This window comes from Pelodiscus sinensis, chromosome 2 (assembly GCF_052426305.1).
Source record: "Pelodiscus sinensis isolate ZL-2025 chromosome 2, ASM5242630v1, whole genome shotgun sequence".
Lineage (NCBI taxonomy): Eukaryota > Metazoa > Chordata > Testudines > Trionychidae > Pelodiscus > Pelodiscus sinensis.
In genome coordinates, this window is record NC_143053.1 from 262,064,456 (window position 1) to 262,079,116 (window position 14,661).

At 45.1% G+C, this 14,661-nt stretch overlaps 1 protein-coding gene and 1 pseudogene across 1 annotated transcript in view; one reads left to right on the top strand and one right to left on the bottom strand.

Annotated features, from left to right (window-relative positions):
* The window catches only part of LOC149525490 (stonustoxin subunit alpha-like), a 166,118-nt gene that overhangs the window by 110,115 nt on the left and 41,342 nt on the right, over positions 1-14,661 (bottom strand). The window contains 2 exon segments of the mRNA XM_089775955.1: positions 5,458-5,461; positions 8,702-10,731. Coding sequence (XP_089632081.1) covers positions 5,458-5,461; positions 8,702-10,731 — 2,034 coding nt within the window.
* On the top strand, positions 12,392-13,472 carry LOC149525491 (uncharacterized; annotated as a pseudogene).

Consider the following 14,661-nt stretch of genomic DNA (forward strand, 5'->3'; position numbering starts at 1 on the left):
AGTCTAAAGGTCTCAAATGAAAAACTGAAAAAACAATTGGCAGAAATAAAGGAGAAATCTGACTCCTCTAAAGTTTGTCCCCCTCCGTACGTTCCTACACCAAGCGCACCCAGCAGAATCTACCCATCCATCTCGAAACCACCAGCTCCGCTGCCAGACCCACCTGAAGATCTATTGGATCTGTGGGTCCCCAATTTCCCGGCTCCCCTTCCCACCAACCTGCCCCAGCATCAGCAAATATTGCTTTCCGATCATTCAGCTGCACCAGTCCAATTTGAATCCCCCGCACATACTCACACCTCTGCAGGGGCAGTGGGGAATGTCAATCTGGCCAATAAAACTTCAGATTGTGAGCATACTCAGAGTCCAGTAATTCTAAAGCGGTAAGAAGTCTCCTCAAAAATGCTGCAGCGAACAATGGCAAAAGACTTAAAGGACCTGGGGTTTGTTATAACTAAAATAGATCCCGAAAATAACTCAGTGACTATAAGTAATGAAGTAAATAAGGATGTGATTATTGAAGTTGGACCTAAAAGTTTTCCTGGACTGTTTAAAGAGAATATTAATCTTTTCCCACTAAGACAATTTCCTAATCCAGCAGAGGGCACCCCAGCACTTATCCACGTCCCCTGGACACCAAGGCCGTGTCCAGACTCAGGGGTTTTTTCGGGAAAAGTAGCCTTTTCCCGAAAAAACTTCCCCTGCGTCCAGACTCAAGCCGCGTTCTTTCGAAATTATTTCGAAAGAACGTGGCTTTTCTTTCGATGGCGGTAAACCTCGTTTCACGAGGAAGAACGCCTTCTTTCGAAAGTTCCTCTTTCGAAAGAAGGCATTCTACAATGTAAAGAGGCCGTCTTCAAAAGAAAGCATCCAGACTCGCTGAGTGCTCTCTTTCGAAAAAGCGGATTTCCTCTATCGAAAGATCCGCCTGCAGTCTAGACGCGATCTTTTGAAAGAGGCTCTTTCGAAAGATGCTTTCGAAAGAGCCTCTTTTGAAAGAAGCCTGCAGTCTAGACATAGCCGTAATGACATCATGAATTTTAGACTTACTCCCCCAAAAATAAGACAGGATCCTGTGGGCTTGCAAAGGGAGTTGTGCCAGATTTTTGAAGTTTATGCTACTCTCAGGAATAATGGAACCCCATGAGAAGCAAGCCCTTTACACCCAAGCAAGGCGAGGCCCAGGGGATACTCCTGCCCATCTGGGTGAGCAATGGCCCCAAGATTTGCCAGGAATTCCTGCTACTGCTGCAGAACGTACCGGGCTAGCAAATGACCGTACAGGTCTCCTGAATGCAATTACCGAAATTGTTCTGGTGCAAACTGATTGGTCTAAAGTATATAACTGCAAACAGAAGCCAGTTGAAAGCCCAGTTGATTTTCAGGCAAGGCTTTTTGCAGCCATGAGGAAGTATAGCACCTTTAACCCAAATGATGCCAATATGCGCACTATGGTAGTAACCACCTTTGTGCAGAATTTAAGACCAGAAATTGGGGACAAGATTATTAATAATATGATTGCATGGAAAATGGAAACTACTGAGAAAATTTTGGAAGCTGCAACTCAGTTCTTTGACAACTTGCAAATAGAAAAACAAAAGAAAAAGGAACTTAAAAATACCCTAATGGCACTACAAATACAAGATTTACAAGGCCACAGGCAACCAAAAGGTCAGAGGGAAGGCCCAAACAGACCCCGGCGTGGCCCCCAACCTAATGATGTGTGTAATTACTGTGGTGGGTTTGGCCATTGGAAAAATGAATGCCGTAAAGGACGACAAACTAGATTTAACCAGGGCCCCAACAGACAGTCCGGACCATCACAAGGACAGAGGTGGCCCAATACTAACCCCTTTCCAGCAGGTGCACCCAACAGAGACTACCCTCCGGAGGACCGACAAAGGAGTAATCCATTCTGACTACGCCCAGAGGTTACTGATAAAACATTGCAATGCTCTCTGTTACCTTCTGTCTCTCTTTCTGCTACACCTGATGCCTTAGTTTCATTTTCCGTTAATGGAAACAAACATGAATTTCTAATTGATACTGGTGCCTCTCTTTCCACAATAAGGGTATGTCTACACTACCCCGCTAGTTCAAACTAGCGGGGTAATGTAGGCATACTGCACTTGCAAATGAAGCCCGGGATTTGAATTTCCCGGGCTTCATTTGCATAAGCGGGGAGCCGCCATTTTTAAAACCCCGCTGGTTCGAACCCCGTGCAGCGCGGCTACACAGGGCACGAACTAGGTAGTTCGAACTAGGCTTCCTAGTTCGAACTACCGTTACTCCTCGTGAAATGAGGAGTAACGGTAGTTCAAACTAGGAACCTAGTTTAAACTACCTAGTTCATGCCCCGTGTAGCCGCGCTGCACAGGGTTTGAACCAGCGGGGATTTAAAAATGGCGGCTCCCCGCTTATGCAAATGAAGCCCGGGAAATTCAAATCCCGGGCTTCATTTGCAAGTGCGGTATGCCTACATTACCCTCCTAGTTCGAACTAGCGGGGTAGTGTAGACATACCCTAAGAGAGGATGAAGCTCCCCGTCTGGCCAGAACTGGAGAAATAGTAAATGCTGTGGGGGTGGGGGGAGTAACTATACCCCATGCAATGAGTGAACCATGTTCCTTAACCATTTGGAGGAACATGCCTTTCTGTTATCTCCCAGTACACCTGTAAACTTGATGGGTAGAGATCTGCTGTGTAAATTGAATGCTACAATTTATTGTTCCCCTGAAGGGGTCTTTGTTGATATACCCCATAATCAGGCGCCAAATTTCCTCATGATGTTAGAAACAGATGGACAAGGTATAGACCCAGACTCCAAACTGGAGAGTGTGGAACTGGACCAGGTTCCAGCGTCTTTGTGGGCTTCTCACTCCAATGAAGTTGGGACACTGTTAACAGCAGAGCCTGTACGGATCAGGTATAAACACGGCTGGCCTTACCCTCGAGTGTCTCAGTAACCCTTGTCCCAGGAAGCGGAGGAGGGCATAGCGCCTGTAATCTCCTCCCTGTTGGAACAAGGAGTGCTCATAAGAACACAGTCTGTGTCTAATACCCCAATACTTCCAGTCAAAAAGGAGGGGAAGTTTGATGATCAAGGGAGACAGATCTATAGATTTGTGCAGGACCTAAGAGCTGTAAATCAGTTTGTTATCCCCAGATTTCCTGTGGTTCCTAATTCAGCAACAATATTGTCCTCTATCCCTGCAGGTGCTAAATGTTTCTCTGTCATAGACTTATGTTCAGCCTTCTTCTCCATTCCCATTGATAAGGATTCACAGTTTTTGTTTGGTTTTTCCTGTAAAGGGGAGCAGCTGACCTGGACCAGACTTCCTCAAGGATATACTGAAAGTCCCACCCTTTTCTCACAACTGTTAAAAAGGGACATTCCTTTGTCCAATCCTGATCTAGTGTATTACACTGATGGGTCTTGTAAAAGGGATGAAAGGGGAAACCTTATGAGCGGGTATGCTGTTGTTTCTGATCATGCAATAATTGAAGCTCATTCTCTTCCAGGGATAAAAAGTGCACAAGCCGCTGAACTAATTGCTCTCACTCATGCCTGTATTCTAGCTACTGATCAATCTGTTAACATTTATACTGACTCGATGTATGCTTTTAATATCTGTCATTCTGTAGGTCAGATTTGGAAACATCGAGGATTCTTAACATCCTCGGGAAGTGCCGTTTCTAATGGGTCCCTTATTAATGACCTCTTGCTTGCTATTCAATTACCTTTTGCTATTTCTATTATGCATTGCAGTGCTCATACTGATAAAACTGATACTGTATCAGTAGGAAACAGACGGGCAGATTTTGCAGCCAAGAATGCAGCTGCCTGTGGACCTACAGCTCCATTTCAAATCCTGGTTGCTGTTTCTGTTCCCCTGACTCTAAATGATTTATCTCTGTTGCAATCTAGGGCACCTGAGAAGGAACAACACAATTGGTACAAAGCTGGGTGTCGTATTCAAGATAATAACATTTGGCTTTCACCAGATGGACGACCTGTGGCTCTTTCTATATTGGTGTCCCACTTGGCTACCATTACCCATGGATTAGGACATATGAACAAAAGCGGGGTAGCAGACCAGATTCTGAAGCATTGGTATGCACCTGGGATTCACCAAGCTGCTGCTAAAATCACCAGCAATTGTGCTACTTGGCAAAAGTTCTCTACCCAGGGTGGAGAAAAGACTATTCTGAGTGCTCATACTTGGGCCTATGGGCCCTTCCAATATTTGCAGATTGATTTTATAGACTTAACCCTTTCCTGTGGGTTCAACTATTGTCTGGTTATTGTATGTGTGTTCAGTGGTTGGGTGGAAGCTTTCCCTTGCCGCCGAGCGGACGCCACTACTGTGGTGAAGAAATTAGCTACTGAGGTGGTTCCCAGATTTGGAATCCCTTTAAAAATTGACTCGGATAAGGGAACCCATTTCATGGCCAAAATCCTGCAAGATCTGTGTAGAGCCCTCCACATAGAACAACGATTCCATACCCCATATCACCCCCAAAGTTCAGGGCATGTTGAAAGGAAAAACCTCGATATCAAACGGAAGTTAAGCAAGATTATCTCTGATACTGGACTCAAGTGGCCACAGGCATTGCCCCTTGCCTCATGCATATCCGAAATACCCCGAACCGCAAACATGGTCTCACCCCTCATGAAATCCTATTTGGGAGGCCGATTTTACTTTGATTTTAGCCTCCTGGAAAAATTAATCCTTCCCACTTGTCTGAATGTTATGACGAACTACTTCGATACTGTATACATCTGTCTAAAATTGCTTTCAGTCTCTCCTCTCAGGTTGCAGAAGCGTTACCTGTCCCAACTGATGTGCCTTGCCATGATGGGCAACCAGGAAACTGAGTCCCGATAAAAGAATTCCAGAGGAAAGACTGCCTATCTCCAAGGTGGAATGGTCCCTTCCAAGTCCTGCAGACTACCAACACGGCTGTGAAGGTAGCCGAGCGAGATTCTTGGATACATGCAAGCCACGTGCGCTGCATCGTTGACCCTCATAAGTTGTGTGAATTTGCCTGACATATCGCCTCCTACTAAACCTGTCAGCCCGGAGCCAGAAGAGAACCACTTTCTGAGAAAGAAATTGAATCACTTCTCCTGAACGAGGAATATACATCATCGGAAATCAAAGACCTGGACCTCATTCACTACGCTCTCACTACAGGCCAGATCCCTTCTGGTCCTACTAGTCATGTTGACATTCCACAACAATCTGCATCCGACCTTGCCATTGACCCTACCGGCACTTTGACAGAGGACGGTGGGTTTTCTCAAAGCTGTTTTCCTTCCTCTAGATTTACTTATAACCTCCGTCCGCGCAAGTGCTGAAAGGATTACAATCCCTGCACAATGGCTAAACTCTTGTTCCTCCTTTGTATAGGCCTTATTTGGCTCCAAGGGGGGAATGGTATTGGTACTAACACCTTTCTGCAGCTGGCAGAAGGTATGGCATGAGCCGCAAACAAAATTAACTGTTGGGTGTGTGCCTGGGCACCACAAATTGCATATAGTGGATACCCAATAGGTGCCCTTCCATTAAACAAAACTGGACTAGTAAGTGACGCATTACTGGAACAAAATGACCAAACTGTGTGGTTCAATCAGACTGGGTGCATCCAATTATCATTCAGTGGTACAGCCCCCTATGTAGGAATCTTACAGATACCACCTTTGTCGGGAAATCAAGCTGCACACACATTATAACAAAGGTGAATGGGACACATGTATGGCACAATGGTTCCACTATGTCTACCGCAAACCTTTGGTGCACCCTATTCAAACCAGAAATAACAACCATATGGGGAGGGCCCACTAGTACAGACCTTTGCAAGGAAGGTAACACCACCTTTGCAAACCGAGCCATGATGATATATCAGTCTGACTCGTGGAACATGTATAATTATTGGTGGATATGCGGTAAATTTGCCTATAAAAGGCTTCCGCAGAATGCCTCAGGGTTTTGTTACCTCGGTCTTGTGGCACCAGCTATGAGGATTGTTGACACTTTGCCACCAGGGCATATCAGGAACAAGCGGGATGGGTCTTGGGAGAAAGCATGGAACTGGATAGAACAAACTGCCCTTGCAGTAGCTGAAACTATCATTCCATGGGTAGGGCAGGCAAAGACCAATCATGATTTAAAAACAATGTCCCTGCTTATGGAGAAATTCATGAATACCACAGAGGGGGCATTAGGTGTGGTACAGGAAAATTTAAATGCGAATCTTTACCCAGCAAAACAGACTGGCTCTTGACTATCTACTAGCAGCTCAAGGAGGGGTATGTGGATTAATAGGCCCAGAGTGTTGTGTTAAAATTTCTGATGTGAGTTCAAACCTAACCACAAGGATAAAGGAAATCCAAATATTATCTGTCCAGACAAAAACATTTAGAGAGCAGTTGCAAGACTGGAATCCTTTGAATTGGTTGGGAATAGAGTTAAGCGAATTCATGAAGAAAGTGGTGGAAGGAATATTGATGTTCCTTGTCTTAATATGCTCTATATACATAATGATACAGCTAGCCTTATGCTGTATTAAAAGGTGCTTACAAAAGATAAAGAATGTAGCAGAAAACAAGGTACAACAGATGCTTCTGCTAAATGTACAGAACCCTCCCGAGAAAGACTACAAAGACACTTGCACGTTTGAGGATGAATGGGAAAGAATGCTTAAGATTAATTGTGATCCACAAGTGGATCAAAGGGGGGAATGAAGGACAAACTTAACTGTTGTCAGTATGACCTCTGCTGTGATCTGGATGTTAAAGTCTGGTCTTTGTAAAGAGGTACGTGCTTGAACACAGGGATACAAAAGGAGGGGACAGGTGAAACTGGTTTGAACCTGTCGTAAGGCCTGCAAAAGGACTGTGAGGGGACAAATGATGATTGGAGGGAATTTGGTGCAAAGGGGCATGACCTGTATATGCATGCAATTGTCAGTGGTCAGTAAAAGGGGGGTAATTACCATGTAAGAAAGTACAAAAGACCTTGCCTTTTGTTTGGGCAGTTGCAGAAACTTTGCAGGAACTTTTTCTCCTGAGTATCCTGGAGGTTTTTGCCCTGGAATGCATTCCTGAATAAAGCTGGTTGCTTAAGAAGGATGTCTGGAATTGATTTCGTAGGGGTTTTGGGCCCCCATCTGAACCCTCGGATTAAATTCTCCATTAGTAGACATACCCTTGGTTTATCATGTTTGGTACCATTGTGTTCATGGAAGAAAGGGCTTTGAAATAATACATAGTTCAACCCTATTCTAAGGATAGTGCATTTTTAACACTTCCAGTAACTGGAGGACCTGAGGCATGACTTCACTACCACTCACAGGAAATGATAACACTGAAATTATGATTCTATAGATTTTTTTATGAATTAAATGACATTCTATCTTATCTGTCAATATTTCCATGGACAACAGAAATTTACAGACAGGCACAGTAAAAAAAATTACTTTACAGCTTATGTCAAGTTGATTTGAACACGTTTACTTCTATAATTTGACGTGTGATTTTGGGCCCCCACCATAATTTTGCACAGTTGTGAACATTTAACTAGATGGAAATAGAAAAAAATGCTTGAAGACAAATACCAATATTTTCCACTGGAATGACAAAACCATGAACATTGACTTCTGCAACTCTACTGGTTTATGACCTTGCATTCGGCTGTGCCCAAATGAGCCCACTTTGTGAGCATGGGGTTCAATGAGACTGAAGTTCTGATGCTTGGCCAGAAATAAAAGGAAAACTATGCAGCACTTTAAAGACTAATAAGATGGTTTATTAGGTAATGAGCTTTCGTGGGCCAGACCCACTTCCTCAGATCAAATTCTGAAAGAGAATTGGCATGACCATATATACCAAAGGGATACAATGAAAAAATTGAACTCATTATTAAACTGACAAATCAGATTTAGAACAGGAGAGGGAGGGAGGAAACAGCTATTGATAAGTCAATGAATGGCTAATCAGGGGTGATAAGTGGGGAAACTGTCTTTTTAATGTGTAAGGTAATTAGCGTCTTTGTTAAGGCTCATTTGTAACGTGTCAAATTTAAACATGAATGAAAGTTCTGAAGTTTCGCTCTGTAATCTGGTGTTAAAGTCTCTGTGAAGTAAGATGCATGTAGTAAGGTCATTAAGACTATGTCCAAGTAGGTTGCAATGCAAATTGACAGGTTTTTCCTTGTGAAGATGTCTGATGTCTGACTTGTGGGCATTAATTCTTTGGCAATGTGTTTGAAAAGTCTGTCCAATATACATAGCAGAAGGACACTGTTGGCAGAAGTTGGCAGAGATGGAGGAAGACAGAATGAACTTGTAGTGGAGCATGTCAGCACGGTGGCTGATTTCTACCAGATACTTCAGCCAGAGAAAGCACATTGCAGGAGTGTAACAGCTCAGGGGCTGGAGAGCAGACCCAGTGGTGTGTGAAGGGGTGAAGGAAATAATGGTAGTGAATAGTGCAGAGAGGAGACACAACGGCTAAATCGGTGCAGAAGAGGGAAATGTGTGGGGAGAAGAGAAGCTGGAGTAGAGGAAAAGTCATCATCACTTATGGACTGGAAGTCACACTTGTACAAACACCAGGATGAAAAGAAGGGGAAAGCAGGTGATGTTGGAAATGAGTATTTGGGTAAATCCTATGCAATTTATTTATATTTTCCCTCACCTTTAGAGTTGAAATAGATGTCTGCTCACCTGGGTCACTCACAGCCCCGTCCGCACTCAAAGCTGACACCTGGAATCTGTTTGGCGTCTGAGGCCTCAGACCATCTATGGTGCAGGACTCGGTTCCATTTCCCGTCCTTCGCTCCAGCCATTTGTCTTCTCCAGTCTCCTCTCTGTATTGCACCTTGTACTCGCTTATACTGACTCCATCTCCAATGACACGTGGACTCTTCCAGGTCAGGGTGATGGCTGATGAGTCTACAGTTGCTGCTGCAGGTTTCCCAGGTGGGCTGGTAAGAGGAAGCGTCTTCACTGTGTCGCTCACGTCGCTGCTCTCGCTGAGCCCTGGTTTGCTCACGGCCGCGTATCGGAACTGGTACTGGGTGTTTGGACGGAGCCCTGTTACCGTGAGTGTCTCTTGTGTGTTAATGACATTCACAGCCACCCAGTTCTCCTGCCCGACAAGTCTGTACTCTGCCCGGTAGCCGCATATCTCAGCCCTGCCATAGGCTGCCGGTTTCAGTGTGAGCTGCACACGGTCATGTCGGACTCCATCACATGAGGGAGGAAGAGGCTTTGATGGAGGCTGGAAGTTGGTGCTAAGCAGCTCTCCATCCTCATACAGGTAAATGGAAGCACCTGGATTGTCCTTGTCTGGAACAGAGGCCACAATGAACCGGGTCTTCCTGTTAGATTCATTGGCACGGGCAAAGTCAGAGAAGGACTTTACGGCTCGTCGCGCTTTTCTTCTTATCTCGTCATTCTCAAACCACTGTGCGGAGTTTGGCGTCTCACCAGCAGGACTGGCAAGGGCTGGATATTGAGTTTTCTTCACAAATTGTCTCCGCAGCCACAGGTTCAGTTCTGAGAAATAGGCTTCCTCGTCGTGCAGTGAAGTGAGCGTGAGAGACACCACGAAGTCGTGCTTGGAGCTGAGAAGTACACATTGTAGTTCACTCCTGGAGGATACGACTTCCACCCCCTCCAGCTCGGCAAGGTAGGAACTGACAAAATCCAGCTCTTCCTGCTTCTTATCCAGAAATTCATTGAGTCGCTGGGCACCGAATGGAGATTGCTCCATGCTGGTTAAAATCTCCACCAGAGCCTCTTCTGTGTCACCCGCACGGATCGAAGGCAAGGTTCTCGCGAGCTCTTTCTGGAAGCTCTGTCTGTGCTGTTTGCACAGGTCTCTGAACTGCTGGATTTTCCTCCCAATCTTGGGGAAGGCTGTAGCTGCTCTGTCCTTCTCCATGTCGTTGCACCGGACGTCAAACTCAGTCATGTGCTTCAGGGCACCTTGTATATCATCAACCAGCACCGAGCTGATCTCACGCACCAGTTGAGAAGCTCTGGGATCCAGCCTGCTCAGGGGGTACAGCCAGACGCGCACTGGTACAGCCTTTTCCCCAGAGTCACCAAGCAGCTTAGGGAGAGTCAAGTAAACTCCCAGGGCATCTTGATAAGTAACCGGATTGTTCTCCAGAGCAAAATCACCATAAAATTTGCAACTGAGATTTTCCATGTTGTCCGTTTCCTTGTCCCTTTCTCCCCCAGAGACTCTTGCTCCTCCAGAAACTTCTGTAAATTTTTGAATCATCAGTTTAATTTCCCCCTCTACCTCTCTCACATTCTCTGATGAAGAAACTTCCTGCTCAAACACGAAGAAAGCCTGTGCCCCATACAGCACAGCTGTGACCACGTGGGTGGCCGTGCCTTGGTCAAAGACAGTACGATAAGGGTCGCTCTCAGTCCCTGGCTGCCTGATAGTCATCTCCTCATACCTGGTTGTCACTGAGTAGTGGAGAGCAACTCGAGCTTGATTTTTTGATTTCTTGGTATCACTGAAAAATGTGGCAGCTCCACCTACTTCCACCAGCCCGGCCAGGACACTGGCCTTCAGGGATCCAGAGAGTCTGAGGGCAGAGGCCTTATCTTCCATGGTGTCAGACGCTATGATCTGGAATTCAGTCGTGGGACTTGGCGTTGTCTTCACGTCATTCTTAAGTACCACGATACCCCATAAAGTGACACCTGGAAAATTCCAACCAAACACATAGTCAGTGAGTACTGGAGAGAATGAGAAATATTTTCAATGTCATGTACTAAAATTATTTTGAAATTAAGAACATCATAAGCAAAAAACTACCTGTACTAAAGGTTGAAAAGCTTTGTGCCGAATCTCATACCCTTAGAATCTCTGTCCATCCCTCCCTGATCAACCTCCTATTGCTAACATGCCTGTAGAAACCTTTCTTGTGACCCTGAACATCCCTTGCTAACTGCAATTTCATTTGTTCTTTCACCTTTCCTAGTTAACCCCCTGCATTTTTGAGGAATAGATTTATACTCCTCCCTAGTCATCTGTCCAAATTGCCACTTCTAGCGAGCTTTTTTTTTTTTTTTTTTTGGTGTTTAAGCTCTCTGAGGATTTCCCTAAGTCAAATCAATTTGGTCACCTGCCATATTTTCTTTTCTTACTGCACATTGGGATGGTTTGTTCCTGTGCCTTTAATAAAGCTTCTTTAAAACACTTCCAGCTCCCCTGGACTCCATTCCCCTTCAGGTTAGCATCCCTGAGATCCTGCCCATCAATTTTCTAAGGGAGTCAAAGTATTTTTTTCGTTCAGTCCAGGGTATGTATTTTGCTGATCTCCTTTTTCACTTTGGTCAGAATCCTGAACTCGACTATCTCATGGTCACTGCTTCCCAGATTACCCTCCACATCTGCTTCCCCTTCTAGCGTCTCCTTGTTTGTGAGCAGCAGGTCAAGCTGTGAATAACCCCCTGGTTGGTTCCTTCAGCAATTGCACTGGGAAGTTGTCCCCAGCATTGCCAAAAAGCTTCCTGGATTGCCTGTATGCTGCTGTATTGGTCTCCCAAAGTTCTGAAGATGTTCAGATGTGAAATTCCAGAACTACATTTAAATCAGCTTCGGTACCAGCTGACACTCATTATTAAAAATGCTCTAGAGGTGATCCTGGCAATTACAGGCCTGTAAGTGAGTAGTATAAGCAGTCTACCATCAATCAAATGTTAGCCCCTTCCCCTAACCTCTTTATCCCCGCCCCCTATTACTGGAAGTCCCACCCTTGGGGGTAGTACATCCGGGGTCAAGAGAAACAGGTGACCGGAAATAAAGGGTGTCATGTGACTCGCCCCACCATCCTCTACCGATCAGGAAGGGGTTTTCCCATGTATGAATGCCCCACGAACTGCTTTGACCAATCGTGGGGCTGCTCTGGGACTGGATGACCCACATAGAAGTGGGTCATGTGATCCCTCTAAGAACTCGCCCTGCCACCCTCTACCAATCAGGAAGGGTTTTTCCCATGTAGGACTGGCCCACGAAACGCTTTGACCAATCGGGGGGGGGACAGTTCTGGGACCGGATGACCCACCCAGAAGTGGGTCATGTGACCCCTCTAAGGGCTCATCCCACCACTCTCTACCAATCAGGAAGGGCCTTCCCCCTGTAGGACCTCCCCATGAACCTCTTTGATCAATCAGGTGACAGTTCCGGGACCAGTTGACCCACCTAGAAGTTGGTCATGTGACCCCTCTAAGAGTTTCTCATGCCACCCTCTGCCAATCAGAGCATAGCACTTCCCCATAAGTTCTAGCACCACACAAAAGAGGCCATCTTGTTCCAAGAGTACGTGTTTCAGAAATGATGCAAACGGTGAGCAGAAACATGGACTTCTTCACCACCTCCACCAGAAGTTTGGACTTTGCTTTGGTGCCGAGGGCCTTCCACCACACAGAGAGAAAGTGCTACATCAGCGACAGTTCTGAGGAGGAAGGAGAAGGTTGAAGAGAGCCCTTTGGCCCAGCCACTGATGGATACACCAGAATCTGACACCCAAACCCAACCGCTCATGAGGCAGCCTGACGAGCTAGACGGCCTGGAGGAGGAAGGTGCCCATGGCTCCCAGGAGTAGGAAAAGGTGAATGGAAAAGAAGTCAAACAGGCAAATGAATGATCGAAGTCGGAGCATAATGGGGGTTAGGAACCAACTGGGATTTTGTAAACCTAAAAAAAATGACCAGAGGGTCTTATGTTATTTCTTTCTGGCAATCTCTTGACAGCTCGACAATGCCTTTCTAGATGACCCTAAGGCCCAGGACAGCATTGCATCAGACAAGGAAGACGAACAGGGCCCTCTTTGTTTTTGCTCAACACCGATACAAATCATTGAAGAGAATGCCAAGGATGACGGCCATGAAGAATTCAGGAGGAGGCTTGGCATGGAACTAGCTGAGCCAGTGCCACATTATAGGCATAAAAAGTGATGCGCTCTATTGTACGCGTTGGTGTTTATACCGTCCTTATTCACTGTCTTAGAGAAAAGCTTTTTGAGGACTGTGAGGGTTGTGTCATAGATGCACCAGCCCAGCGGCACCATGACTGTGTGACTTGGACTTCAGAGGATATAAACTGCAAGCTCCGGGGCCTCAGTGCTGAACTGTGTTTGGAAAGCTTATTAAATACTACTATTGCCGTAGGTTATGCTATGCAATATCTGTGTTTAACTCAAGAACACTTAGTGCAAGGGGTGACTTTGGTAAATGCCATGCAATTCAGTCAAGGTCCTCACAGTGTTTTAAAGACCACAACCAAGCCAGAAGATGCCTGCTTAGAGCGTTATATTGACCGTCTGGTGCGTACAAAAAGTTACAGAATCCAGCTTAAGAAAAATACTATTTGTATGATGTCTAAGAGGATTAAGTTAAAGAATGGTGAGGGGACACACATGAGATATAAAACTTGGTAGCTGTAAATATAAATTGAAAAGGGGCTTTTGTGACTACCTTCTCTCAGAAGGTTTGTGTGATCTTTACATGAGTAAAAGTTTTGGTGGAACACCATGGCCTGTATGTCTTTTAAATAAAATAATTAAAAAAAAATAAAGTTTGTGAGAATCTACTTTGTATAAAGGCATCCCATTTACAGAAAAACCCTGAAAGATGTATGGTAGAAACTTGGGGAAGGAAAAAAACCCCAAAATGTTCTGTTTTTTAAATAAAAGGAAAAAACCAAACCCCCCACAGGCAGGATTTCTTAGACATGTGTTTGAGCACAACAGAGCTGACTCACCCTGTTGAACTCAATGGTTTAACCACACCTCACTGAATAGCTGGGGTGCTCTAGTCAATGGTTAGGTCTAGGTGTGACCACTTGTTGAGGTTAATGTTCAGTAATTAAATTCGATGGGTTGGATAGGCGGGAATGGATGAGCTCTGAATATCTAATTAAATAACGCCTCAGGAGTTTGCAGACCCTATTGGACAGTTTAAATATTACCTAGGAGTTTGTAAAACTCTATTGGGCAGTGTAAATAAAACCTAAGGAGTTGACTAAATGCTACTGTTAGGCCCTAGAGAATTGGGCCCAGTGCAGTTATGTTAAGACAAATCAAGGAAAGAGGTTAACAAAGGTTTCTGGGTAGTCCCTGAGCAGAACTAGAAACATGGTTCAAGCAAGGAGGTGCTCCCTACATACTTGCTTGAGTTGCAGAAGTAAAATAAGTGAAAGGCTGCATTCCTATACCGGTTGTGATAGGAACAGGTAGTTTGAGAACTGATAAGGTAACTCCCTGTTTCTGTTCTCACCCTGATCTTAACGAACTGTCTCTGCCCTCTGTTGTTTTAACTCCCTGTCTCTTTGTTGTTTGGTACTTGCCTTCTGGGCTGATAAGAAAGCTGTTGACGTATTATGAATTGCTTAAGGCCATGAAGTATACGCATTAACACTAGAAGCTTCTAACTAACTAAGGGGGGCTGAGATGCTTGGGCAGATGTTTTATGACGCGACGGAACTGTCTATATAATCTTACTTGTTATTGAAATCGTGGCTGGTTCACTTGGGAGACGGGCCGCTCTCTATTGTAGTGCGCACTATTCAATAAAGAGCTCGTGATTGGATCTTGCTGGTGTTGCCTGTCTCTTTGCGGTCAGACAATG